This window comes from Capra hircus, chromosome 5 (assembly GCF_001704415.2).
Source record: "Capra hircus breed San Clemente chromosome 5, ASM170441v1, whole genome shotgun sequence".
NCBI lineage: Eukaryota > Metazoa > Chordata > Mammalia > Artiodactyla > Bovidae > Capra > Capra hircus.
In genome coordinates, this window is record NC_030812.1 from 24,461,096 (window position 1) to 24,489,048 (window position 27,953).

At 41.1% G+C, this 27,953-nt stretch overlaps 1 protein-coding gene across 2 annotated transcripts; it reads right to left on the reverse strand.

Annotated features, from left to right (window-relative positions):
• On the reverse strand, positions 1-27,801 carry NDUFA12 (NADH:ubiquinone oxidoreductase subunit A12). Of its 2 annotated transcripts, XM_005679827.3 has the most exons (4): positions 27,656-27,791; positions 26,760-26,842; positions 21,569-21,656; positions 1-274 (listed from the first exon to the last, which is right to left on the reverse strand). In XM_005679827.3, the coding sequence occupies exons 1-4, from the start codon at positions 27,739-27,741 to the stop codon at positions 94-96; spliced, it is 438 nt and encodes a 145-aa protein (XP_005679884.1). In that variant the 5' UTR covers positions 27,742-27,791; the 3' UTR covers positions 1-93. The 2 variants fall into 2 exon arrangements, with proteins under 2 accessions (XP_005679884.1, XP_005679883.1); XM_005679826.3 differs by lacking the exon at positions 21,569-21,656 and having other exon boundaries at positions 27,656-27,801.

The following is a 27,953-nucleotide window of genomic DNA, read 5'->3' on the forward strand; positions in this document are numbered from 1 at the left end:
TGCTTAATCAAATAACTTTAATCAAGTTAACAGTAAGCACTACAATTATAGGAAAAGCCCCATATTTTACATGTAAATTGCTTTTCGTTGTCTTTACTTGAAAGGTGTCGAAGGTGGGACCCACTCCTGAATCTTCTTTCTAGTGGTGGAATAAGGTACGTACTGTTGTGGAGTGCCACTCAGATTGAATTTATGGTTTGTCCAAATGAATTTACGAGCAGTAGGTGGTTTTACTGTTGGAGGATCATCAGTCATACAGTGAAGCCAACGATGCCTTAAAGAGAGAGAGAGAAAAAAAAAAGACAGTTATGAAGAGGCAGCCTAGTGTAGGAGGAGGAGATTAAGAGAGCAGTTCTCGAGTTATTATGTTGCTTGAGCTCAAATCTCAGCTCTATCACTAACTAGCTGAACCTTCCTATGCCTTGGTTGCTTCATCTGAATATTCTTACTAAGAAAAGTATAAGGATTAAATAAAATACCTAGAAAAATTCCTGTGCATGGTAGGTACTCAACAAATGTTAGCTACTGCTTTTATGATTATTATGTCATCAAATCTAGGACCCCATCAATTTTAAGATACACCATTATTTTATGTATCACTAAGAAAGAAAAGAAGATGCTGCTAATTAAATTGTGGCACTATTGATTATAACATGTATCTTAATTTTATATATAAAAACGTAGTTTAGAACTGATGACATACAGCATTATTCTATTAGATGCTAGAGGCTGCCTCCGCAGTTTCAGTATGCTCAGGATGCTCTGGTTCATGAAGCTCTAGTTTGAAACCCTTCAGGCTCCTGTTGAAGAAGAGGGTCTCTGCATGCATCTTAAGTCAAAGCTTAAGTCTGAGCACTAGAGGACATACAGTTTGTTATAATAAAATTGTTCAACTACAGCCCAAAGTTCAGGAGTGTTTCAGCTTCAAGTGTTTGTAAAAAGATACTTGGGGGGAGGTGCCAGAAATCTGGCCTAAAGAAGGAAGCCGGGAGTTTCCTTGGAGTACAGAAAACTCTCTAATAACAGAAAAGAAAGAAACTAAGTCCAAGGGACAAACAGTAGAACTGAGCAGAAAACCAAGCTGAATTTATATGGGAAAGGAAGGGGAGAGAGAATTCATAACAAGACTCGAGCTCATAAGACAAAGATGACTCTATAAGAAAAGGGAATGAGGTGACAGGCACAGAATTGCAGCTCCTAGGGAAAAAAAGGGCTGGGGTGGGGTGAGGGGATTATCCAGCTAGAGAGGAAAGGGCAAGTCAAGGAAGTTTCAGTAAAATAACTGACTAAAGCTAATGAGAAAAATGCATGATGCTATGTAAGTTTAAGAATATTTGCTAACAGTAATTGACAGATACAGCTAGGTAATTGTCTAAGATCAATAAAATATTATTACAGTTGCTGTATGTGTGTCTAAAGATAATTATATCATGACCAGCTAACACAATGAAGAATGAGGAAGTCTGAATCCACCAGGCTGCTTTCTCTCTTACATCCTCCAAAGGAAAATGGGGATTAGTGAAAGTAACCTGGACCAATAAACCATGACTATTATGAGACACCGGTGGTGAGACAGGCTCCACTAGCCACCTGAAGGAGGGATTAGCTGTGAAAACCAGAGCTCTTACTTACCAAGGGGTTTTATGTAAGTTAAGGCACAGCAGAAATATTTAACTTTCGCCTTTTGAGTCAGCCTAACTACAAAAAAGTGTGTTCAAAAAAACGTTAGTTGCTCCGTCATGTGACTTTCTGCAGCCAGGCTTCTCTGTCCATGGAATTCTCCAGGGGAATCTTCCCAGTCCAGGGACTGTAAACCAGATCTGCTGAACCGCAGGCAGATTCTTTACTGTCTGAGCCATTTTTATTCAAATAATTGTCATCAACACTCCTGAAAGTTAAAATGATATTTAAAGAAGCAGAGTCCAAAGCTTTTATACGCCTATTCAGTAACTTAACTGAGAGCTCACAGAGAGACAGAAAATGCTAAAATGAGGTAGAAAACTAAAAGAGGAGGGAATCCTCTGGTGGTCCAACGGTTAGGACTCAGCAGTTTCACTGCCAAGGGCCCAGGTTCAACCCCTGGTCAGGGAACTAAGATACCACAGACTGCACTGTGAGGCCAAAAAAAGGGAAAGAAAACTAAAAGAAACTTTAACCGCCAACAGGTAAAATCTGAAAATGTTCATCTAGTAAGACTATTGACTGGAGTCAGAGAATGAGTAAACAATAATTTATTCTCATTATGTTAGAATAAGAAGCTACAAGAACTAAGAAAATGTTTATAATCTGCTAGCCTAATATACAGAGAAGGCAATGGCACCCCACTCCAGTACTCCTGCCTGGAAAATCCCATGGACAGAGTAGCCTGGTGGGCTACAGTTCATGGGGTCGCTAAGAGTCAGACACGACTGAGCGACTTCACTTTCACTTTTCACTTTCATGCATTGGAGAAGGAAATGGCAACCCACTCCAGTGTCCTTGCCTGGAGAATCCCAGGGATGGAGGAGCCTGGCGGGCTGCCGTCTATGGGGTCGCACAGAGTCGGACACGACTGAAGTGATTTAGCAGCAGCCTAATATAACCCTTCTGTTATAACTATATTATTAAATAAAGCCTAAAGAAACGATATCTTTTAGATTTTCACACCGAAGAGTTTGTGCAAACAGGTTTTCATTTGGGTCATTTTTATTCCAATTAATTAAAGGCACCAATGGACTAAGAGTACTGCCTAAAAAACTGTGTTGAGCTGGTATCAGACCCACTTCAATTTTATATCACTGTTATTACCTTACAGGACAAAACATAAACTTAAACTTGATAAAGTCAGTAAGACTATAAATAAGGAGACTGGCAGAAAGGCAAAAAGTTATAAATACAAAAGAGATAAATATTTGTAATGAAAACAGATTACACTTTGGGAAAAACTTAGTACTCAAATATATTCAAGTATGTAAAAATTAATAACAAAGACACTAAACCATAACTGCAACACAACTCAAGTGGAAATAAATCCCACAGGTGGTTGATCCAATTTTCAGTTGTTGATGAGGAAAACAGAAAGACTGGAACACAAAAAGAAGTGTAGAAAGGAACAGGAAAAGACGACCTTTTCTTTCTTTGAAAACATACTACTTCACTTAAGTTTGAGGTTGTTAGCCACTGTAAGTACAAAATGGGGGGATTTATTTCTGAAGAAAGAATAAAACAGCCTAATAGGAAATTTAAGAAATAAAAATATACACCATATAAAACAGATTGTAAGATGGTAAACAATCTTTAAGATGGATATTAATAACAAAGATAAAAAGTTTAATTTTCCTTTTCCGAAATAAAACATTAACAAGTAACAGCAACAAAAATATAGGCAGTTTTGAATCTTTTCCTTGGATAAAAAGCATTATTAACTTTGGGAATCAAGGCTGGAGTCTGTGTTCATGTTTCAGATATTTTTACCTAACATCACTGAGCCTAGAAACAACAAAGATTTTTCAACTTTTCAGAAAACAGACCAAGAAAAACCACACACACCCCTCCAGATTGTTTTTTGAGGTAAGAATATTCATTATACTAAAACTATTATTACTCCATCTCACTTTAGTTTATGAAACATTCTCATGCATATCACTCCATCACTTAAATTAATACTAAGTATTCTGTATTTTTAAATTGAGGAAACGAGTTGAAACCACCCCAAGGCCCCACAGCATGTATGTCACACAGCTGAGGCCTGAACAATTTCCCAGCAGCTGAAAAGAACATCTTGATCAGAGCTTAAATACAAGCAACAGATGAAAACTGGCCGGGATGATGATAGCACTTAAGTATCTGTCAAAATCCTGAGATCCGTCCAACCATAGGATAAGGTTGATACATTTAACAAAATAAAAACCAAAGACAATTCATTACAAGATAGCCAACTCAAACTTCTTTAGCTCAGTAATTACTGTTTTTAATTCAATGCAATCTGAATCAAAATCTCAATAGGGTTTGACAATTATAATCCTAAGGATCAGCTGCAAGCCTATCTTAAGAACACTTTGAAAACACAACAATCAGGAAGGCTGGCAATACCAGACTTTAAAGTCACAGATATTAAAACAATATAAAAATTGGTACAAAAACTTTGTACTAAGAATTTGGTACAAAAGTACAAAAATAGAACAAAATCCCCTAGACTTAAGGATATATAAGGTAAGGCTGGCATATCAAATTATTGGGGAAAGTAAATTTTTCTCAATAAATTATGCTATGACAATTTTGTTGAGAAAAAAGTTCAAGAATATTTATATTCATAAGATGTATTGATACTAACAGAATATGAAGGCCCATTTCTGAGCTTAACATCAAAGTCCAAAAGCCATAAAGAAAAAAAACGGTAATTTTACTACATAAAAATTGAAGTATGTTTATGTCCTAAAACTCTGAAAAATAAAAGAAACGGGGAAATGTACAGAAAAGGAGTTCATCTATCACTACAAAACAGAAAAAGTTAAACATCCGATAGCAAAACAGATAAATGATGTCACTACAAAACAGAAAAAGTTAAACATCCGATAGCAAAACAGATAAATGATGTTAAGAGATGAGTCATAAAAAGAAAAAAGATAAACAACAAAAAAGTTTAACCAAGGGAATAAAAATTAAAACGAGATACAACTTTTTACTTGCTAAGCTGGTAAAGATTTAAAAATAAAATAGAATCTAGTATTGGTGAAGTTACAGAGAAATCAAACTCACATACTGTGAATGTCTTTACCCCGAGAATGTCAATTGAGGGAAATTTGGCAACAGGTACCAAACACTTGCAAAACACGTACACTTCCGGGCTCAGCAATTTTACTTGTAGGAATGTGCCCTAGAAACTAGGTTGTGTGGATAAACGCTTACATACAAGGATACTGACCAAAGTTTTACTTATAACAGTGAAAACACAGAAAGAACAAAACCAAGAATAATATAGGGAATACTTTAACTCAGGGCATATCCATATGACGGAAGATTAATGCCTTAGTAAATATTATGTTAACAGAGAATGCTCACCAAATGTTAAGCCTAAAAAGCAGGTTATTTACTTAATTTACTGAACAATACTAGATAGCATTTGTAAGTGTAAGTCATGGCACTGTTCTAAACAATTTATAAATATTAACTCATTTAATTCTTAAAAGAACTCTATGAGACAGATGTTATTAACCTGATTTAATAAATCAGGAAACCAGAGCACCAAGAGTTTAAAAATAACTTGCCCGTGATGGTGAAGCCAGGATTCAAACACAGGCTACCACTTTATAAAAAATCCACTTACATTAAAAACAAAAACAACGGATATATATGCATAGGAAAAGGGGAAATGAGAAGAATATATATCAAAATATCAACAGTAGTTTGTCTCTGTGTGGTAGGATAATAGGTTACTTTTATTTGCTTCGTTATTTTCTGAATTTTCTGTAACAGACATGTACTACTTTGTAAGACAAAAGAAAGCTATTAAAAATTAAAATCCGAATTCAAAACAACTAGAGATTCAAAACAACTAGCAGGGTTTCAAATCCTCCTTGAAGTCATCTGTCATTTATTTGAGACTATAAGTAGGTTTTTATAGGGCTTCCCTGGTGGCTCAGAGGTTAAAGCGTCTGCCTGCAACGTGGAAGACCTGGGATCGAACCCTGGGTCGGGAAGATCCCCTGGAGAAGGAAATGGCAACCCACTCCAGTATTCTTGCCTGGTAGGCTACAGACCACAGGGTCGCAAAGAGTCGGACACGACTGAGCGACTTCACTTTCACTTTTCATAAGTAGGTTCTTCTACTTCTAACTCCATTTCATCCCACTTTATGCCATCACTTAAAAAAAAAAAAAAGTCACTCTCTTTTAAGTACTGAATGTTTTAGTAGCAGACAGTTTCTCTCAGTCTACCTTAATGGAAATTTTTCCTATGTCACTTCCACAGCACAATGTCTTTCACTATAGTTACATAGAAAAGGTTCAAATTGTTTTTCTAATTTAGAAACCTCAGAAATTTCTACATATGACTATGTGTGGCACATTTTAGACTTTGATAACCTGTGAACATCAAATAGATTCTGTCTGGAAACTGCAGAGTAGTTCTTTGTTCACCAAACTACCCAGTTTATTTCCACAATCAGGTATGAAATTTTCCAACAACACATCTTTGTGAAATGTTACATTGAATAGTGAATAAAATGTGTTATTTATTATAAAGCAATATTTTGTAACACCTATATATCTACGTAAACATGCAGTTTATAGTTTCTTAAAACACAGCCACCTAATACTCATTTTCTGCAACAGAAAATAAACATTAGGAAGGAACTACTTTGAAAATAACCTGCAACCCACTGTACTGAGTAACACTAATTTCAATTCAGAGTATTTTATACAACACTATCTGAAGAAGGACAGACTGGGCAGGTATATCAAGAGGAAGACAATATTCTCTGGCATTGAGAGATGGCAATTTATTTAGGAAAATAATATTCTAAAAGACTAAGATACGATTCAGTGGGACAAGATATTAAAAAGGACAGGCTGAAGTTAGAGTGGAACTCAGAGGTAAATATATTACAGCTTCAAATTCATACAAAAGCTATTAAAAAAAAGTGCAGATATACCATTTTTGGATCAGCTAGCAGAAGCAAATAAAATTAGTGTATCCAAAAAGCAAAATAACAGTTGTTTCAAGTAAAACAGTATGTCCACATTCATCTAACAGAAGTTTACCGAGCAACTACTATGTGTGAGACACTGATTTAGGCATCAGCAACACAACAGTGAACAAGATTCTTACCAAGAAGCATGGCAGCTGGAGAAACGAGCCATGGGAGAAGGACGGGGCTCTTTCAGCTAGGGCAGTCACTGGGACAGACACATGAACTACCTGCGGGCATGAGCCGTGCAATCTGGGGAAACACCTAGTGCAAAGTAACTGAGGTAGGAGTGTGGTCACTCCGTGAGGGAAAGCCAGAAGGCCAACGTGGTTACTAAGCCAAGAGTCAGCAGGGTGGTGAACTGGGCAGGGCACACAGACCTGGAAGGGCCAGGATGGCATATGGCCTTGCAGACCGAGTGAAGTGAAAGTCGCTCAGCCATGTCCGATTCTTTGCAATCCCACGGACTATGCAGTGCCTTGAATTCTCCAGGCCAGAATACTGGGATGGGTAGCTTTTCCCTTCTCCATGGGATCTCCCCAACCCCGGGATCGAACCCAGGTTTCTCGCACTGCAGGTGGATGCTTTACCAGCTGAGCCACAAGGGAACCCCAAGAATACTGGAGTGGGTAGCCTATCCCTTCTCCAGCAGATCTTCCCAACCCAGGAATCGAACCAGGGTCTTCTGCATTGCAGGTTGATTCTTTACCAACTGAGCTATCAAGGAAGCCCTGCAGACCAATGGAGAGTTCTGAGCAGAGTACTGATATAATCTGAGTTAACATTTTAAAATAGCCACTCTAATCACTTAATCATCTTCCCAAGTGGCACACTGGTAAATAATCTGCCTGCCAATGCAGGACATTCGAAGACACAGGTTTGATCCCTGGGTCAGGAATATGCCCTGGAGTAGGAAATGGCAATGCACTCCAGTATTCTTGCCTGGAAAATTCCATGGACAGAGAAGCCTGGCTGGCTATATAGTCCATAAGGTCACAAAGAGTCAGACACGACTGAGCAACTGCACGTGCGTGTGTGTGCACAAACACACACTAGATCACTCAGTATGTTGGGAATACTGGTATATTGTAAGAATGTAAGCCAACCAGTTAAGTGGTTGCAGAAGTCCAGGCAAGACATTACTGTGTTTTGGACTGGGACTTCCCTGGTGGCTCAGACGGCAAAGTGTCTGTTTACAATGCGGGAGACCCGGATTCGATCCCTGGGTTGGGAAGATCCCCTGGAGAAGGAAAGGGTAATCCACTCCAGGACTATTGCCTGGAAAATCCCATGGACAGAGGAGCCTGGCAGGCTACAGCCCATGGGGTAGCAAAGAGTCAGACACGACTGAGTGACTTCACTTCACTTCAACAGCCATAGACGCAGTGATTAGGCATGGGATATATTCAGAAAATAAAGCAGAAAGAACATGCTGATAAAATAGTTACTAGAGAAAGAGTTTAAAAGGACCCTTAAATTTTTGGCTTGAATAAACAGGAGTCATTTAAGGGCTTAGGAACATTTTGCTTGATAGATTCATTAATCTACCTACACTGGGCATCTGAAGATATTTTAAAAAATCAAATATATTACATTTATAAATGTGCCCTAAAATGCTTAAAGGGATGTAATTAACTAACATCGCAAGTGAAGATAACTCCTTGCTGCTGCTGCTAAATTGCTTCAGTTGTGTCTGACTCTGTGCGACCCCACAGACGGCAGCCCACCAGGGCTCCCCCGTCCCTGGGATTCTCTAGGCAAGAACACTGGAGTGGGTTGCCATTTCCTTTCCCAGCGCTAACTCCTTAGGAGAATGTAATTCTTTCCATTAGCGTTTATTAACCATTCATCAAAGAACAAGAGAATATAATTGCTTTTTATTTTTATGCACAAATATTCAAGTTACTAATCTTGCTATCCTATTCATAAACAAATCCTCAAAGCTTAAGAGCAACTACATTTTAAAGTTTGCAGCTATAGTTAATAGAATATTCATTTTAAACCCAAATTGCCATTAGTCCTGTCTATATTCAAAGCCCCTCTACACTAAAACACTCAAATTGACAAGCAGCATATTAAGTGAAAACATTTGTGCTATATTAAGTGAGGGGAGGGGGAAGAAAAACAAAATATTGTATATAACAAATATATTTGTATCCACACATTTATCTATATACAGTTATTAATATTTATAATCACAAATCTTCTAAAGAAGACGCAACCAATAAACTACAACCTGTTCTCCACATTGTGGTCATTTGACACCATTCCTTCTCGACTCAAAAGCCAACAAACTGGTATCTGTTCAATCAGTGAACAAAATCTTAACAGTGCTTATTTCTTGGCTAAGGAATTAGTTTATTTTTGTTTGTCCTTCTATGGATTTTCCAAGTTTTCTATAACAACTATACATCTTTACAATCATGATTATAAGGATTCTTTTCAATAACAAGGAAAATTGCTTATATTATAGACTGGAAAAAAACCAGTAAGTAAAACTGAACAATTAGGAACACAACTAACATAAACATTTATTTTAAAAGACTAAAGGAAATATGGCAAATGCTGACAGTGGTTGCTTCTTAGGGGTGTATGTGGATTATCCCTGCCCACCTAACAGATTTTTAAAAATTTTTCTGATCTCTTCACATTTTTTCAAGAACAGATTCCATTTAGATTCAATGAAATTCATACTGCCAAATGCACGTGGACACTTCTCTGTCCTTATATTACTTAACCTCTCAGCAAAAATCAACACAGTTAGACTTCCTACGATTGTTGAAATGCTAATCTCTCTTGTCTTCCTTACTCTGCTGCTGCTGCTAAGTCGCTTCAGTTGGGTCCGACTCTGTGTGACCCCATAGATGGCAGCCCACCAGGCTCCCCCGTCCCTGGGATTCTCAAGGCAAGAACACCGGAGTGGGCTGCCATTTCTTTATTCAATGCATGAAAGTGAAAAGTGAAAGTGAAGTCGCTCAGTCGTGTCTAACTCTTAGCGACCCCATGGACTGCAGCCCACCAGGCTCCTCCGTCCATGGGATTTTCCAGGCAAGAGCACTGGAGTGGGTGCCATTGCCTTCTCCGCCTTACTTTGCTGCTGCCGCCGCTGCTAAGTCACTTCAGTCGTGTCCAACTCTGTGCGACCCCACCAGGCTTCCCCATTCCTGGGACTCTGCAGGCAAGAACACTGGAGTGGGTTGCCATTGCCTTCTCCATCCTTACTTTGCTAGTAACTACTTATTCTTTACTGGCTTGACCTCTGTCCTAAGCTACAGATTCATCTATCCTGCTGTTTACTTAACATAATTGTTCAGTTGGATTTCTGGCATGTTATCTCAAATTTCCTACATCCAAAAAGGAGGCTTCTGATTCCTACTCTCCATCCTCACAGGCTACTCTTCTCCAAGTCTTCCCATCCTAATGAAAGGTACCACCACCCACCCAGTCTCTCAAGCCCCAAGTAATCACCTCCAGGTAATCCTCCCCACCTGCTACCTCACTTCTCTACAAAGGCTTCTAGAACATCTTCTGTCAAGTGAAAAAAAAAAAAGCTGACTAAAATGATGTTGTGTGTATGTTAAGTTGCTTCAGTCATGTCCGACTCTTTGCAACCCTATGGACTGTGTCAGGTATCCTAAATAAATTAACCCTACAGGAGAAAAACCATTGTCAACGTCACCATGGCACTAAAAAAATCTTCAAGGAAAAATTATTTTCTGTAAAAAAAAAAAAAAAAAAGCGAAAACTTCTGAACATAAGCTATAATTTCTTTTAAAAAGTACTGATGTATTACTTGAGTAATTTAACCATTAATTTTAATAAGAAAAATTAATATATGAGGAGGAGAGACCAGTGCACTACATGGAAGAAGGAAGGACATGTTACTTTAAAATGAACAGAAGGTGCCACCAAGTGGGAAAAAAGTATATCCACAGTAAAGAAAAATCCAGGCAAGCCATGATTTTTCCTTTTTTAACTTGGCTCAAAGGATTTCAGAGTTCAAATATTTCAAACCACACACAAACAAAACTTTGTTTCTCCTGATGTAAATGAAAACAGCAATTTTATACTATTATGCAAAAAAACTGCCCGAATTTTCTTTCCATTGGTATTCAACATTTTATCGTGTCAAATTTCATGTAGATACTGATTATTTAATTGGTTTACTACCATAAAAATGAAAATAATTATTATTGTGCATTATTGTATAGATGGTGGCAATTAGCTAACTTAAAGATAAAATTAAGGGTACTCCAAAACAGTATAAGACAGTATTTGTAATCCACTGAAATAAAGACTGAGTATTCTATTCAGTCAAGTTAAAGGAGAAATTAAAATCTAATCGTTGACCCCATAAATGAATCAAGGACTTCCCTGGTGGCTCAGACAGTAAAAGCATCTGCCTACAATGCGGGAGACCCAGGTTTGATCCCTGGGTCGGAAAGATCCCCTGGGAGAAGGAAATGGCAACCCACTCCAGTACTCTTGCCTGGAAAATCCCATGGACGGACTGGGGAGCCTGGTAGGCTACTGTCCATGGGGTGGCAAAGAGTCAGACTGAGCGACTTCACTTTCACTTTAAATGAATAAAACAGGTAAGAAAAGGAAGGTACTGTAACAAAGAAAAGTAACAGTAAGTTACAATACAGTATTAGCCTACCAGCCAGTACTCATTAATTGACTATAAACTCCAGGACAGGCTCTTATATATTTTCATCTGTATAAATGTAGAAACCCATGAGTACCTGAAACATAGTGGGGTACTCAATAAATATTCATTCACTCAATGGCATGAACTGTTCATAAGCTGGGTGCTGTGCTGGGCTCTAGGCAATAATTTTTTTCTTTAATTTTCAAGGTTTGAGTGGCTCCACTGTCCATCCAAGATGTTTGCACCACCATGGATACCTTTTGTTTATCTACTGCTAGACCTTACCGACTGCTGACACATTCAAAGAAAATGAAAGCTTTGAGACAAGACTGACAAAATGAACTCATTTTCCCACACAATTTCTCATGTTACCACAAGGATGGGGAGCATTAAGTGAGCCACAGGTTCATTAAAAATATGCCCTGGTTCTACCCAAAACACTGAAAGTATGCCTCTGAAGGGAAATCCTTCCCCAGGTGAGACTATGTAACTACTCAACGGACTCAGAGACTGTCAGAGGCCACAGTGGGCCCCTGAGAACTCAGAAGGGCCGGGCACAGGGACCACAGCCTGAGGAGCACAGGGACACATCAGGTGTCGCTCCCACCGGGAGTCTCTGCAGTAGTTCGTCCAGGGCACATGGCTCACCCAGACATCTCTAGATGTCACAGCACAGGCTCAAGGGAGATGAGAACCACACGAGGCAGGTGCTGGAGCTGCCCTGACTTTAAAGCTTCATGTCCACAAAAGCTAACATCTCTGCTAACAACTACACAGGCACAGCTTCAGGACTGCCGTTCCCAGCAGGGACATACCAGCTCTAAGAGCAACAAGACAGGGGAGCCCAAACATAGCTAACTCATCAGGCATTAGTAAGTCCTCTCAATCTTGCAGTTTGCCAATCAAGGATCAGTTTTATCCAGCAATATGACTGATACAATCTAACCTGGTTTCCAGGGTAACAGAGCTAGATATTTAACCGAAGATCAGAGTCTCTCAACCCTTTTACCCATAATTTATGAAAACTGCATACTATGATAGGTAAAATCACACTTGAAGTCCTATCTCCAGCACCAACTTCTATTCTGACCTTCACACTAATGTTTTCAACTATCTACCCACCACACTCACTTGGCTGTCTAACAGACAACTCAGATGGAACTCTTGATTACGCCTTCCAATTCTGCTTCTCCCATCCTGCCTGCTTCTCCTCTTCCCAGATAATATACCACTAGTAGTTCAGGCCAAAATCTTGAAGCTACCCTTTTCTCTCAAAATCCAATCTATCCGCAAATCCAGTTTAGTCCATCTTACTTCAAAATGCGTCTCTGTGGTGGGCAGCCTCTAAGATGACCTCCAATGACCACATCCTCCTGGTGAACACACCTCTCCTTGAGTGTGGGCTAGCCCGACGGATCAACTCTAAACAACAGAATACAGCATCAGTGTGGGGTGTCACTTCTGAGATTAGGTTTAAAAAGACTGAGGCTTCCAACTACGGTGCTCCCTTTCATTTGCTCCTGATTGTAACTCTGGGAAAACCAGCTGCCGCCGCTCTGTCCACAGTCACGTGAATGAATTTGACAGTGGATCCTTCCAAATGTAAACCTCAATATGACTGCAGCCTCACATGGCAAAGAGATGGGGAAACAATGGAAACAGTAACAGACTTTATTTTCTTGGGCTCCAAAATCACTGTGGACGGTGACTGCAGTCATGAAATTAAAAGACGCTTGCTCCTTGGAAGAAAAGCTATGACAAACCTAGATAGCGTATTAAAAAGTAGAGACATTACTTTGTCGACAAAGGTCCATATAGTCAAAGCTATGGTTTTTCCAGTAGTCATGTATGGATGTGAGAGTTGGACTATAAAGAAAGCTAAGTGACAAAGAATTGATGCTTTCGAACTGTGGTGTTGGAGAAGACTCTTGAGAGTCCCTTGGACTGAAAGGAGAGCCAACCAGACCATCCTAAAGAAAATCAACCCTGAATATTCGTTAGAAGGACTGATGCTGAAATTCCAATACTTTGGCCACCTGATGCTGACTCATTAGAAATGACCCCGATGTTGCGAAAGATTGAAGGCAGGAGGAGAAGGGGACAACAGAGGATGAGATGGGTGGATGCCATCACTGACTCAATGGACATGAGTCTGAGCAAACTCTGAGAGAGGGCGAAGGACAGGGAAGCCTGGCGTGCTGCAGTCCATGGGTCGCAAATGGTCGGACACCACTGAACAAATGAACAACAACAGCAAACACGCGCTGTCTTCTGTGTGGCCTTGTGAGAGATTCTTAGCCAGAGACATCCAGCTAAGCTGCACTCAAACTCTTACCCACAGAAACTGTAAGATAATGTTTATTGTTTTAAACTAAAGTTGAAAAATCTGTTACACAGGAGTAGACAACGGTGTGTGCGTGCTCAGCTGTGCCTGATCTGTGACCCCAGGGACTATACAGCCCACCAGGCTCCTCTGTCCATCCTCTGGGATAACCCTGGCAAGAATACTGAGAGGGGTTGCTGTTTCCTCCTCCAGGGGACCTTCCTGGCCCAGGGAATGAACCCGCGTCTACTGTGGGTCCTGCATTGGCAGGCAGATTCTTCACCTCTGTGCCACCAGGAAAGCCCCCAAGAGCCATCAGCTGGGGCTAAGCAAAGTAAGCATCTGTCTGCTTGGCACAGTGGGTGGAGAGGAGGAGTGTGGTGGCAGAGCCTGCACGGGGACAAGAAGGCATCCACGTGGGCAGGTAGGGGGAGGTGCCAAGCTTATGTGGGGTGCTGGAAGCAAAGGGGGGTAAGAAGGGCGTTCAGAGGTGGGGAGTGGGAAGGAAGCAATGAGAACTTCAATACACAGAGTGGAATTCATCAAATAAGTAATTCTATTTAAAAAAAGAAGAAGAAACAGAAATATGGAAAGAGAAAATCTAGAATATAACCTGAGGTGTTGGGCTGGATTCAGTGGCATTGCTGTGGATGCATGGTTTTCAATATGTAGACTAAAAAAGACAGAGATATAGATGTATACACATATACACACAGTTGTTAGAGCCAACTAAGCTTGTCCACTGAGAAGGCCTGGGAGCAGTGATGTCCCAACAGCAGTGAGCATACCTTGCACTTAGATACTATTATAGTTTCTAAATACTACACTGAAAAATAGCAAGAAAACAACAGAAACACAGGGCTCCTCAAAGAAATGGCTGTTTTCATGGGTGGGGTGGGGAAAACATAAGATGAACGTGGAAAAAGTGTTGTCAGAAAGAATGCGCTCCAAGAATGCTGGAGATGTTTTAAAAGGTCCACAAAAGCAGACTGAATGGACTCCTACTGGTCAAATGTGTTCAATTTGAGCAATAAAAGAACAAATTATATTAACAGATTATGCTGCTGCTGCATTGCTTCAGCTGTGTCTGACTCTTTGCAACACTATGAACTGCAGCCCACACTGTGGACAGAGGCCCCTCTGCCCGCGGGGATTCTCCAGGCAAGAATCCTGGAGCAGGTTGCCGTGCCCTCCTCCAGGGGACCTTCCCCATGCAGGGACGGAACCTGTATCTCTTATGTCTCCTGCGTGGGCAGGCACATTCCTTACCACTGGTGCCACCTGGGCAGCCCATTAATGGCCTATAACCCACTGATTAAAGTAACAGTTCATACTGCTATGAATAAATGGAAGTTTCTTGAGTAACTGGATAGTTATATAACTTCAAAGTTTCTCCCCACAAAATGCTAACTGTAAAGGGAAAATGAGTAACTTTAGAATGCAGAAATACGGGGAAATCAGAAGCCATTTAATAAAATGCAAGAAGAAGAACCTGACATTGCTTCCGTGACATTCCTGCCACAGACGCATAGCTCGCATCGTCTATGAGGAAACACACTGAGGGGCACTCGACAACACAGCTGGCCTGCAATCTTCTAAGTGTCAAAATCATAAGAATCAAGGGAAAACTGATGAACCAATCCAGTGTGCAAGAGACTAGAGAGAAATGAGGTTTACAGGAAAGGCATGCCCAGACCCTCTCGCTACAAAGGACACTGTTGGGAACACTGATGAAACCCTAAACCGCAGTGGTGTACCACTTAATTTCTTACCTTTGATGTTGCATCGTAGCCATGCATGTAGGAGAACGTGCTTGTCTGTAGGAGTTCTATACTAAAGTTAATTCTGTCGGAATACGACATAATTTTGGAAACTTACTTTGAAATGATTCAAGTACTTGGAATTTTTCAGAAAATTTGGGATTGTTCCCAATTTTTAAAAAATTGTAAAACAGGACTTCCCTGGTGGCACAGTGGATAGAACCTGCCTGCCAGCGCAGGGGACACTGTTTCGGTCCCTGGTCCAGGAAGATCCCACATGCCAGGGAGCAGCCAAGCCCGTGTGCCACAACTACTGCGCTCATGCTCTAGAGCCCGCAAGCTGTAACTACTGAAGCCTGCGTGCCCGAGAGCCTGTGCTCCGCAACACAAGAAGCCACTGAATGAGAAGCCCGCATACTGCAGTGAAGAGCAGCCCCCACACACTGCAACTAGAGAAAGCCCACGCACAGCAAAGAAGACCCCTCCCAGCCAAAACTAAATAAAGAAATAAAATTTAAAACCTGTAAAACAGATCACACTCTTTATCTTACCTTCCAGTGGCTTTCTAAGAACTTTAAAAAAACAGCCAAAGGATTTACCCATGACGTACAAGATCCGCATGTATGTAGCTACTGTAGGCCCTAGCTAGCTAGTCTCCTGACATCTTCCCCTCACTCATTCCATTCCAGCCCAACTGGCCACTTTGCTGTTCTTTTGAATACAAGCAATACATCTCAGATACAACGGGCCTTTGCACCTGTGGTTTCTGCTGTCTGGAACTCTTCATTCCTCCCCCACCTCAATCCCCTCCCCTTTTCAACTGTCACTTCTTCAAGAAGCCTTCCCTAACCCCTGTATCAAACAGCCACCTCCCCCACGAGAGAAGGTCCTCACTATGAATATCATCTCCCTTGTATTAACTGTTTCCTAAAATACGTAACATGCTTTTTTTCTGCTTCCTCTCATGAGAGCAAGGGCTTTGTTTCACTCACTTGTTGTATTCTCAGAGCCCACAACTGTTCTTGGCACCCGTTAGGTACGCCATAGGTTTTCTGTTTTTCCACCATAAGTATTTGAATGAATCAAGATGACAGACTGTAGTTCATTACTCTACACATAATACCTGGCTCTCTAATGAAAGAAACATCAACCCAACTTCAGATTTACTCATGGGTCAAATCAAAGGTAAGATTAGAGTTCTACAACGTGCTGCACTCACTCAGAAAAGGGGTTTCTGAGAAACAAACAGCTGAGCTAATCCAAACCGCTTTCTCCAACGAAGACTCATCATAAGCCTTTAAGCTTCCTTTACAAACAAGGGTCATCAAAGGTGCTCAGAACTTAGGGGGCTCCACTCCACAAAGAAACCCAGCTTTGTATTCTCAACTGCCCTCAGGCGGCACCCTAGCAGGTGATGTTATCTTCTACAGCTTTTCAGCTTCTTTTTTATGTGATCTCAGATCTTACATATAAAGGACTGGCTTGGCTGAATAGTACTTATCATTTCAGATTTTTAACTATTTAATGGTTTAAGATGTGTTTCATCCCACATAACTTAAATCAATCCCCTCCCCCAACCCCTAATCTAGACAGGTACTCTAAAGAAGATGGCCATCCGTCTGAACAACAGCCCACAGACCTTCTACACACTCTCAGGACCAACCCCTCCCCAAAACAATCAACCAAATAAATGAAAACCGCAGGATACCTCGTCACCTAAAGCCAACACTCCACTTTGAGATCGTGGTCTCAAAGAATGCCCCTTTAGAGAAGGCAGATAGCTCCAGACCTAAAATTACAGCTAATCACATTTTAAGAGACCATAGATTATTATTTCCCATTAAAAAGAGCACCAAAATCCAGCCTCAAGTAACATCAGTGCTGCTTTCTCATGTTAAGAGCCAATGAGTTTTATTAAAGACACACTCCAATACCATAGTCTTCAAACTACATCACTGACAGGAGTAAATGGTCCTAAGGAGTCCAAACAGTGGGCCACAAGTTGAGAACTGTATGTACGTGAAACCTTATAGACATATTTTCCCTAGCTCACATAATATTTAAAAAGACAAAAAAACTACTCTGTCTAGTCAAGTAGACTGTTCAATTTAAATAAGATATTAGATTAGTTCACTTCCTTAGTCACATTAGCCACATTTCAAGGCACTCTGGGCTACATGCGGCTGGTGGTTTTGTTGTAGTTCAGTTGCCAAGTCGTGTTGGACTCTTTGTGACCCCATGGACTGTAGCCCGCCAGGCTCGTCTGTCCATGGGACTTTCCAAGCAAGAACACTGGAGTGGGTTGCCATGCGCTTCTCCAGAGGATCTTTCCAACCCAGGGGTCGGACTTGCGTCTCTTGCGCTGGCAGGGGGAGTCTTCATCACTCACTGAGCCGCCAGGGAAGCCCCACTGGGGAGCGTAGCTACAGACGTTTCCATCATTACGGGAACTTCTACTGGACAGTGCTATATCTAAACTGACAGGCATCTTTAGAATAAACATTCAAAAACAAAGAGACAGAAAACAAATCTCATAAAGAAGTGCAGATTTGCACTTTCTCTTGAAAACTCCTATCTGGAAACCCATGGCTGGATCCCCGCCTGGTGGAGCTGGAGAGGGAGCAGCACGCTGCCCTCACTGATGGAGCGCGTGCGTTCAGCTCCCTGTAACGCCCAGAACCCCTGGCACTTCAGCCATTCACTCAGTGCCTAAATTCCTACTTGAGCCTTTAGAATGAAAGTGAATACTATGAGATTATCTCAGTTTCTACTCAGTAGAGCCCCAAAACTATTTCTGATGATCAAGTTCAACTAAAAGATCACAATTAACCTGATACTTTATTTTCAGGTGTGGTTTTTTTTGGTAAAATTTTCTAGACCAGGATCTTCTAGAAAGGCTCTCTAGAGTATATCAACCAGCAATCTACGAAATAAACACTTTTTTGAACTATTTTAATTAAAATTTTGGTAATTCAAGGATTTGAAATTGCATTAAAAAATAGATATATTAAAAAATCATAGTTTTTAGAGACCTAAGGAATTTGAGGGAATCTCATTTAACAGATGAGAAATCCAAGCTCCAGAGAGGTTAAGGAATGTGCTTTAAGTTGAACTGCTGAATAAGAGCAGAGCCAGAGCGCTTTCAGCCTTTCTCTTCACTACGGCTAAGTGATACTACAGCCCCGTTTTTCCTCAAAGACAGCCACGCATTATGTCACCCAACATATAATACGATTCGTGACACCTCTCCATCAAGAGAGAGTCTACACCTCTCCTGTTAAACATGAACAGAGCTTTCTAACTGCCTCGGCCAAGGGGATGCAGACTCAGTACTGGATGAGTCCAACACTAACTCAGATAATATGGCTTCTGCCTGGCGCTCCCTCTCAGAGCATTTGCCTGAGGAGACTCAGGCTACCTGAGGGTATTCCAACCCAACACTCAGCCATGCCCCCTGCTAAAAGCCAGCATCAATTGCTAGACGGAGAGAGAACATATCTGCAGACTGTTGTCAGAGCTGTTCCAGGTCTTTGCTCAAACCCTCCAACCCCACCTTCGGCCAGGTTGTCCTTGCTTAAAACCAGCCAAACAAGCCACTACCTCCACCCACACCTTTAGTAAAAGTGAACATAAATTTTTAAGTTAAAGGGTCCAGAGATAAGAAAGGAAGCTACAAGCAAAAACTCAGATGGAACCAGATGAGACCAACCAGTGACTCTGACCTCCAACTATAATAACCCTGAGTCGTCTTATACATTGATTTCTATGATATTAGCATATTAAATGGCACCCCTACCAACACTGATGACCAGACATTAATAACAAAAAAAGGATAAAAAGGGAGTGGCACCCCACTCCCTGAGGATGGGGGGAGCCCTACCTTTCCTGGCAGACTAACGCATATGCCCCCCATCATTAGCCTCACTCCTCCTCCCTTTGTCTTCACTTTTTAAAATAAAATCCCTCTTGCCACTGATTGAGTAAGCTGGAGGAGGAGAAAGACATGTGCTCATCTACTCCTGCGAGAACACCAAGATTCCAACTAGCTGCTGAATAAACAGGAACCTACCAAAAAAAGATACCCCACACCCAAGGACAAAGGAGAAGCCACAACAAGATGGTAGGAGGGGTGCAATCGAGTTTAAAATCAAACCTCATACCAGCCCAAGATGCTTGGAGAATACACAAAAAAAACCCTTGTGTGCACCAGGACCCCAGGGAAAGGAGCAGAGACGGAGCCAGACCTGCCTGTGTTTTGAGAGTCTCCTTCCTGGAGAGGCATGGGGTCTCAGGAAGCATTATGACAAAGAAAGCCAGTAGAGGTAATGAAATTCCAGCTGAGCTACCTCAACTCCTAAAAGATGATGCTGTGAAAGTGTTGCACTCAGTAACATGCCAGCAAATTTGGAAAACTCAGCAGTGGCCACAGGACTGGAAAAGGTCAGTTTTCATTCCAATCTCAAAGAAGTGCAATGCCAAAGAATGTTCAAACTGCTGTACAACTGCACTCATTTCACATGCTAGCAAAGTAACGCTCAAAATCCTTCAAGCTAGGCTTCAACAGTATGTGAACCAAGAACTTCCAGAGGTACAAGCTGGATTTAGAAAAGGCAGATGAACCAGAGATCAAATTGCCAACATCTGCTGGATCAGAGAAAAAGCAAGGGAATTCCCAAAAAACACCTACTTCTGTTCCATTGACTATTCTAAAGACTTCGACTGTGTGGATCACAATGAACTGTGGAAAACTCTTAAAGAGATAGGAATACCAGACCACCTGACCTGCCTCCTGAGAAACCTGTATGCAGGTCAAGAAGCAACAGTTAGAATGAGACATGGAACAATGGACTGGTTCAAAATTGAAAAGGAGTACGTCAAGGCTGTATATCGTCACCCTGCTTATTTAACTTCTATGCAGAGTACATCATGAGAAACGCTGGGCTGGATGAAGCACAAGCTGGAATCAAGATTCCTGGGAGAAATATCAATAACCTCAGATATGCAGGTGACACCACCCTAACAGCAGAAAGCAAAGAGGATCTAAAGTGCCTCTTGATGAAGGTGAAAGACGAGAGTGGAAAAGCTGGCTTAAAACTCAACATTCAAAACCTAAAATCATGGCATCCAGTACCATCACTTCCTGGCAAATAGATGGTGAAACAATGGGAACAGTGACAATTTTCTTGGGCTCCAAAATCACTGCAGATGGTGACTGCAGCCATGAAATTAAAAGACACTTGCTCCCTGGAAGAAAAGCTATGACGAACCTAGACAGCATATTAAACAGCAGAGACATCACTTTTCTGACAAAGGTCCATCTAGTCAAAGCTATGGTTTCTCCAGTAGTCATGTACGGATGTGTGAGGTGGACCATAAGGAAGAATGAGCACTGAAGAACTGATGCTTTTTAACTGTGGTGCTGGAGAAAACTCTCGAGAGTCCCCTGGACTGCAAGGGGATCAAACCAGTCAATCCTTTCCTGAATATTCATTGGAAGGACTGACGCTGAAGCTGAAGCTCCAATCCTCTGGCCACCTGATGCAAAGAGCCAACTTACTGGAAAAGATCCTGATGCTGGGAAAGACTGAGGGCAGGAGAAGGGGGCAACAGTGGATGAGATGGTTGGATGGGATCACTAACTCAACAGACATGAGTCTGAGCAAGAGTTTGGGGAGAGCGTAAAGGACGCAAAGCCTGGCATGCTGCAGTCCACGGGGTCGCAAAGAGTCAGACACGACCAAGCAGCTGAACAAAAACTATTGCCACCTAGGCAAGAAGTTGATCTGTGAACATAGTTCTTGCTTCTCCACTCTTTGGCCAGTGAATAAAGCTTGTGCTGAGTCAATCTCAATCAGGGTCTATGGGATGTAATCAGTAACAAGATGATACCAGCATCAGCCCTCTGAGTCTTCTCCTTGAAGCCTAGGACATCCTGGAGCAGAGATAAGCCATCCCTGCTCTGTCTTATCTGAACTCCTGACCCCAAAAAACTCCAAGATAAATACTTATTGTTTTAAGCTACTAAGTTCTAGCATAACTAGTCACATGGCCATCACAATTGGGACCGATGCTTTCAGAACACCAGTGATTAACTTAGGAATATAAATTAGACAAATATTTGTCTAATACTGCCAACTTAAATAAAATAAAATGTTAATGCAGCCTACCATTCAGGGGGCACCATGCTTCCATCCACATCCCAGAATGTGTTTTTGCCATTCATTTCAGTAGTATATATAACCCATCGGTGTCGGCCTGGATGGAAAAATCAACGTGTAGTTTAGAGAGATGTGAGGAGATAAAGACCAGCTTTCTAAAACAGCGTAATTGCATAGTATCAAAGTAATCTTTTTATTAAGAAAAGACTTTTATATGCTCTTATGTAAGAGAAAAGTTAGAGAACTATAGAGACCCGGGTGTACTACTGAAGGTAAACTCAAGAAGTACATGGCAAGGTTTATCAAAAACCTAGAGGCCACCTCAGGAAAACCCCTCTAGGGCAATGAACTCACTCTGTGGGTGGAGCTCAGGCCTTTTCCACAGTGCAGAACCCTTGCTTCCCCCCCAGGTCCCCTGTCAAGCAGGTATAAGAGAGGGAAGGGGAATATGTTCCCAGTCATTCTGGGTATTCAGGAGAGAAAAGTGCTCCTCCTGAAACTGGGGCAAGAGAAACGTATTCACAGCAACTACACCTGAGCTACAGGTTTCCATATAAATATTTTAAAATTACCATCAGAGATTCTTTAGGAAATTGGTGGTTATTATATAATAAGCAAACATTATATATGATGGTTAGGTAAGTAGAACAGCTCATGTTATCAAAATAGCATGGCTGCATGTTTTAACAAATTTCTATGAAACAGCTGACAGCCCAACCACAACTTACAAAACTGTGAGGCAAAGGCCTGTATTTTAATGAACACTGTCACTTTTTTTTTCTTTTACTTTTTACTGGGGTATAGTTGATTTACAATGATGTGTTTCAGGTGTAGAGCGAAGTGAATCTGTTTTATATCTCTCTCTCTCTCTACTCTTTTAAGACTCTTTTCCCCTCTAAGCCATTACAGAGTGTTAAGCAGAGTTCCCTGTGCTATACGAGACTGTCATTTATTATCAGAGGCTGTTAGGCAAGTTATGAGCCTCAGTTTCTTTATCTATTAAAAGTGGATGATTATACCCACATCTTAACATTGTTATGAAAATTAAATGTCTCACACACATACACCTAGTTTAGTATCCAGCACGTAAGTGCATAATAAACATTAATTTCTTTCATCTCTTCCTCACTGCCCTCACCCCCACAAAGGGAATACTGAATTCATCCCTGTAATGAATTTTAAGCCAATAGGCAAAATGATGCCATGATAGAGCTGGGCTTTAACAATTTCATAATCTATACTTAGCAAAATTTTAAATGTGCATACTCAGACTCAGCAATTCCACTTACAGGAATTTACTCTTAGAATACTTTAACAAGCGAATGTGGCCATTGTTACAATCAAGTTCACTGCAGCATTGTCTCTAACAGCAAAAAGCTGAAGGCAATGTGTGTACCAACAGTGAACTATTCAAGAAAATAAAGGTTCTTCCATACAGTGGAATACAGTGTTGCTATTAAAAAGAATGGTATGAAAATCTGTAAAATAAGAAAACACAAAACAAGTGTTCAAACAGAAAAGAATGCTGTAGATACCTTCAACTTACTATGGGAAAAATGACTCATGATTTTTATGTAAAATTATTTCAGTTTACAAACAACATGCATAATTTTAAAAAATGAATGTTTACACATGTACCGAGGAATCTTGAAATATATATATTATACTATTAAAATGGGGTAAAACTATGAGACATGGAAGCTTTCCTTTTTCACTTCATACACTAAGTTTCAATGTTTTACAACAAAATATATCATTTTTTAAATTAGCAAAAGTAAAGCTGGCTTAAAGCTCAACATTCAGAAAACTAAGATCATGGCATCTGGTCCCATCACTTCATGGGAAATAGATCGGGAAACAGTGAAAACAGTGTCAGACTTTATTTTTGGGGGCTTCAAAATCACTGCAGATGGTGACTGCAGCCATGAAAATAAAAGATGCTTACTCCTTGGAAGGAAAGCTATGACCCAACTAGACAGCATGTTAAAAAGCAGAGACATTACTTTGCCAACAAAGGTCCATCTAGTCAAGGCTATGGTTTTTCCAGTGGTCATGTGTATGGATGTGAGAGTTGCACTGTGAGGAAAGCTGAGCACCGAAGAATTGATGCTTTTGAACTGTGGTGTTGGAGAAGACTCCTGAGAGTCCCTTGGACTGCAAGGAGATCCAACCAGCTCATTCTAAAGAAGATAAGACCTGGGTGTTCTTTGGAAGAACTGATGCTAAAGCTGAAACTCCAATCCTTGACTAATTGGAAAAGACTCTGATGCTGGGAGGGATTGGGGGCAGGAGGAGAAGGGGATGACAGAGGATGAGATGGCTGGCTGGCATCACCGACTAGATGGACGTGAGTTTGAGTGAACTCCAGGAGTTGGTGATGGACAGGAAGGCCTGGCATGCTGCAATTCATGGGGTTGCAAAGAGTCAGACACGACTGAGCAACTGAACTGAACTGAACCATATTTCCAATGTGAGGCAAAAATGGAGAGAAGAAAAGGGGAAAAAATGAAGGAAGTTTAATATTATACTAGTTTGTAACAAAGCGATGAATAGAAAGAATTTTGGCCTGAGGCTCTGCCACTACCTAGCTGTTATTTAATTAAGTTCCTTCTGGATAAGACATTTTCTTGGGCCTCAGTTTTTTTCTCTATTAAAAAAAAAACAGCTTTTTGATTATCTCTTAAAATCATTTGCAGGCCTAGAACTATGATTTGCCTAAATATTAAAAAATTATGGTTACAGAGTGTTAGGATATTGCTGTTTACCCCTTGTAGACCAACTTGCATCCAATGCAATCACACATGGATACGTGATTTATATATTCCTAAAAATATTATTAAGGTCCATAACCAAGTTTCCTCTGTAAAATGAGGGAGGGGGAGGATTAAAGTGCTTACCTCCAGTAGATGCTAAATATTAAAGTAGATAATGATTGTTGTATGTGTTTAGAAAGCATATGGCACTCAAGGCCATTATATTTCACCTTATCAGTTTTCCCCCTGGATAAAGACTAATTATTCCCTCTCTGATACTTTTAATCTCAATCAAAAGATAATTTTTTTATTATAAAAGTAATAAATGCACATGGCAAAAAATTCCCAACACTTCAAGAAGGTAATAGTAATAGCAACAGTAGTATAGTATTTTTTGAGCACTTACAGCCCGAGCAATAGACCAGCGGTTCTCAACAGGGGACACTTTTGTCCCCCAGGGGACATTTGGCAAAGTCTGGGGACATTTTTGGTTGTCACAACTGCAGAAGGAAAGTGTTTCTGGCACTTGGTGGGTCGATGCCAAGGATGCTAAGCATTCCATAATGCACAGACCAGCCCCTCACAACAGAGAAGGATCTGACCCACAGTGTTAATCTTGTTGAGGCAGATAAATTCTACATTTGGATAAGCTCCTCCCATTCACTTTTTATCTATTTTTTATACAAGTTTATGAGGCAAATGGAGAAGGAAATGGCAACCCACTCCGGTGTTCTTGCCTGGAGAATCTCAGGGACGGGGGAGCCTGGTGGGCTGCTGTCTATGGGGTCGCACAGAGTCGGACACGACTGAAGCAACTTAGCAGCAGCAGCAGCAGCATGAGGCAAGTATTATTATGATGATGCTACTTTATAACATGAGGAAGCTGGGGCTGAGAGACATTAATTAAGTAAACTTCAGAGTTACAAAGTTTTAACATGGAGGAACAAAATGTTGAAACCTTACCATCTGATAATACTTCTAAGTTTCTTGTATTTCCTTCCAGCATTTGGAATATGAACACAAAAAGTTTAATTTTCTTCCTGTGAGGCAACAAATTGTTCTGCATCTGGAGTTTCTTGTGTTACACACATCTTTGACATCTTTCTATATAAAATGTACTGGTTTATATCATTTTTAATAACAACAAAGTATTATAAAAAAATGCAATTCATCAGTATCCAATTGATGGAAAATTAATGTTGCTTTTAGAATTTACTAGTAAAACAGTGCTGCTATGGTTGTTTTTGGTTTGCAAGAATATTTAAGGTGGATTCCTAGAAGTTGAATTGCTGGGACAAAAGATATGTGTAATGTAAATTTTAAGAAAATTTACTGACTGTCCTCCAAAAGGACTGTACTGACGTATATACTTTAAAATATATATATATATTTATTTATCTGGCTACACCAGGTCTCAGCTATGGCACATGCGATCTTCAATCTTCCTTGTGGCATGCAGGATCTTTAGCTGTGGCGTGTAAACTCTTAGTTAGGGCATGTGGGATCTAGTTCCCTGACCAGGGATTGAACTTGGGCCCCCTGCACTGGGAGCATGCAGTCCCAGCCATTAGACCACCAGGGAAGTCCTAATGTATATACTCTTACGCCATTTCCCCACTAAGTATTTATCAGATTGGCAAATGCTTCAAAATTCAACAGGTAAAAAAAGATAACACTGTTTTTTGAGCTGCATTTCTGTAATTACAAGTGAGGATGAGAGGGATAAATTAGGAATTTAGATTTTAAATATACACACTGCTGCTGCTGCCGCTAAGTCGCTTCAGTCGTGTCCAACTCCGTGCGACCCCACAGACGGCAGCCCACCAGGCTCCTCTGTCCCTGGGATTCTCCAGGCAAGAACACTGGAGTGGGTTGCCATTTCCTTCTCCAATGAATGAAAGTGAAAAGTGAAAGTGAAGTTGCTCAGTCGTGCCCGGCTCTCAGCGACCCCATGGACAGCAGCCCGCCAGGCTCCTCCGTCCATGGGACTTTCCAGGCAAGAGCACTGGAGTGGGGTGCCATTGCCTTCTCCTAATATACACACTACTATACATAAAATAGATAATCAAAAAGGACCTACTATATAGCACAGGGAACTATACTTAATACATTGTAATAACCTATAATTGAAGAGAATGTAAAAAAAGAATATGTGTATTTATACACCTATACATGAATCCTTTTGCTGTATACCTGAAACACTGTAAATCAACTATATTTCAATAAAAATTGAAAAATAAAAAAATCATGTATTCTTTTAATAAAAAGTAAGAATGAACATCTTTTCATGCCTTTGTTGGTGACTTAATTTTCTTTTCCTATGTTTTTCTTTTTTCTATTGAGTTCTTCATCCTTTTACAAGTACCTTGTAAAAACACATTATGGAAAAAGTAAAATCAAATCCCAATCTCACTCCCATTACTTATACCCCAAAATACTGCACTTACCAAAAAACTGCTTGTTGTCTTCATAGTATTTATTTCCGTATTTGTCTTCTCCCACTAATGTGCCAACCCTCACATCATTTGCCCTGGGAATGTCCAAAAGAAAACAGACATTTTGGAAAGATTGTTTATTTACAACACATAGGTAAAAAGAGAGAGTATTAACTTTCACAAACATAGGCAGCTGTGCCAAGGAGAAAAACGAGATGCTGGATATGGTCACTGATTGTATACTTCCAGCACAAGAGAAGAGAAACTGAGCCAACTGATGTGCCTTAAATACACTAAATATATAGACCCAATACCTTCAAATTACAAGACTACTTTAAAAAATCTATTATCCCTAGGTCTGAGGCACTGAAGTTAGCAAAAAACTTCGGAAACCTGGAAATTAAAGTGTTTCATCTTAAAATGATTCGAACACCTGGCTCTTTCATTAGGCTCTAGGTCTCCAACTCCGTTTCCCCGGACGATGCTGCTCGTCCAATTCACCGAGTTGAAGGACTAGTCGGGGAAAATTGTAATCACTTCATTTTAACTCCTTACAGTACACGGAAGGAAAGGGAAGGCCAGGGAAGGAGGAAAAAAAAAACCCCAAAGTTTCCCAAGGTCACACAGTGTGAGCTTTTGGCAGGCTCATTCCTCTCCAGGAAGCAGAGCAGGGGTGCAGCCCATACATGCCCGCACCGCTATGTCTCAGCTCTGTCTCTACAGCCCGCTTTGATCCCGTCTCCGGGAGACCCCGGGACAGACTTCCGCCGGGGGAAGCCAGGCTGACTTGGCCGGTTGTCCTTGAGAAGAGTTGGATTCTCCAAGGTGACCCAAGCCCGAACCCCTTTCCAAGAAACCAGCCAGGGTAAGTCCAGTCCCAGAAGCCAAAAGCATGGCTGGCCGCCTACCTGAACAAAACTCGTAGATAGCCGCGGAGGCCACCGTGGCCGCTGACCTGCTGCAGCCCGCGTTTCAGGACCTGCAGCAACTCCATCTTGTCCTGCAGGCCCCGCCTCCCAGGCGCGCCGCGGAAAACCCACCGGCGGAACCAGCCACTCAGCGGCAGGGAGCCGACGACAGAAAGTTCCCAAGCACGCGCGGCAGGCGGAATTGGTTTTGCGCATGCGCGGATCTGGAGCTCCCCCTTGTGGCCCCCTCCCGTTTTCCAGAGAAGATGAGCTTGATTGTTGTCCCTCCAGGGCTGCG

Coding starts and splice junctions, on each gene's coding strand:
- NDUFA12 (XM_005679827.3), bottom strand. CDS start 27,741: ATGGAGTTGCTGCAGGTCCTGAAACGCGGGCTGCAGCAGGTCAGCGGC. Junction 21,657..26,759: donor AGACAACAAGCAGTTTTTTG/GTAAGTGCAGTA, acceptor TTTTCCATCCAG/GCCGACACCGATGGGTTATA. Junction 275..21,568: donor AGCATGGTGCCCCCTGAATG/GTAGGCTGCATT, acceptor TCTCTCTTTAAG/GCATCGTTGGCTTCACTGTA.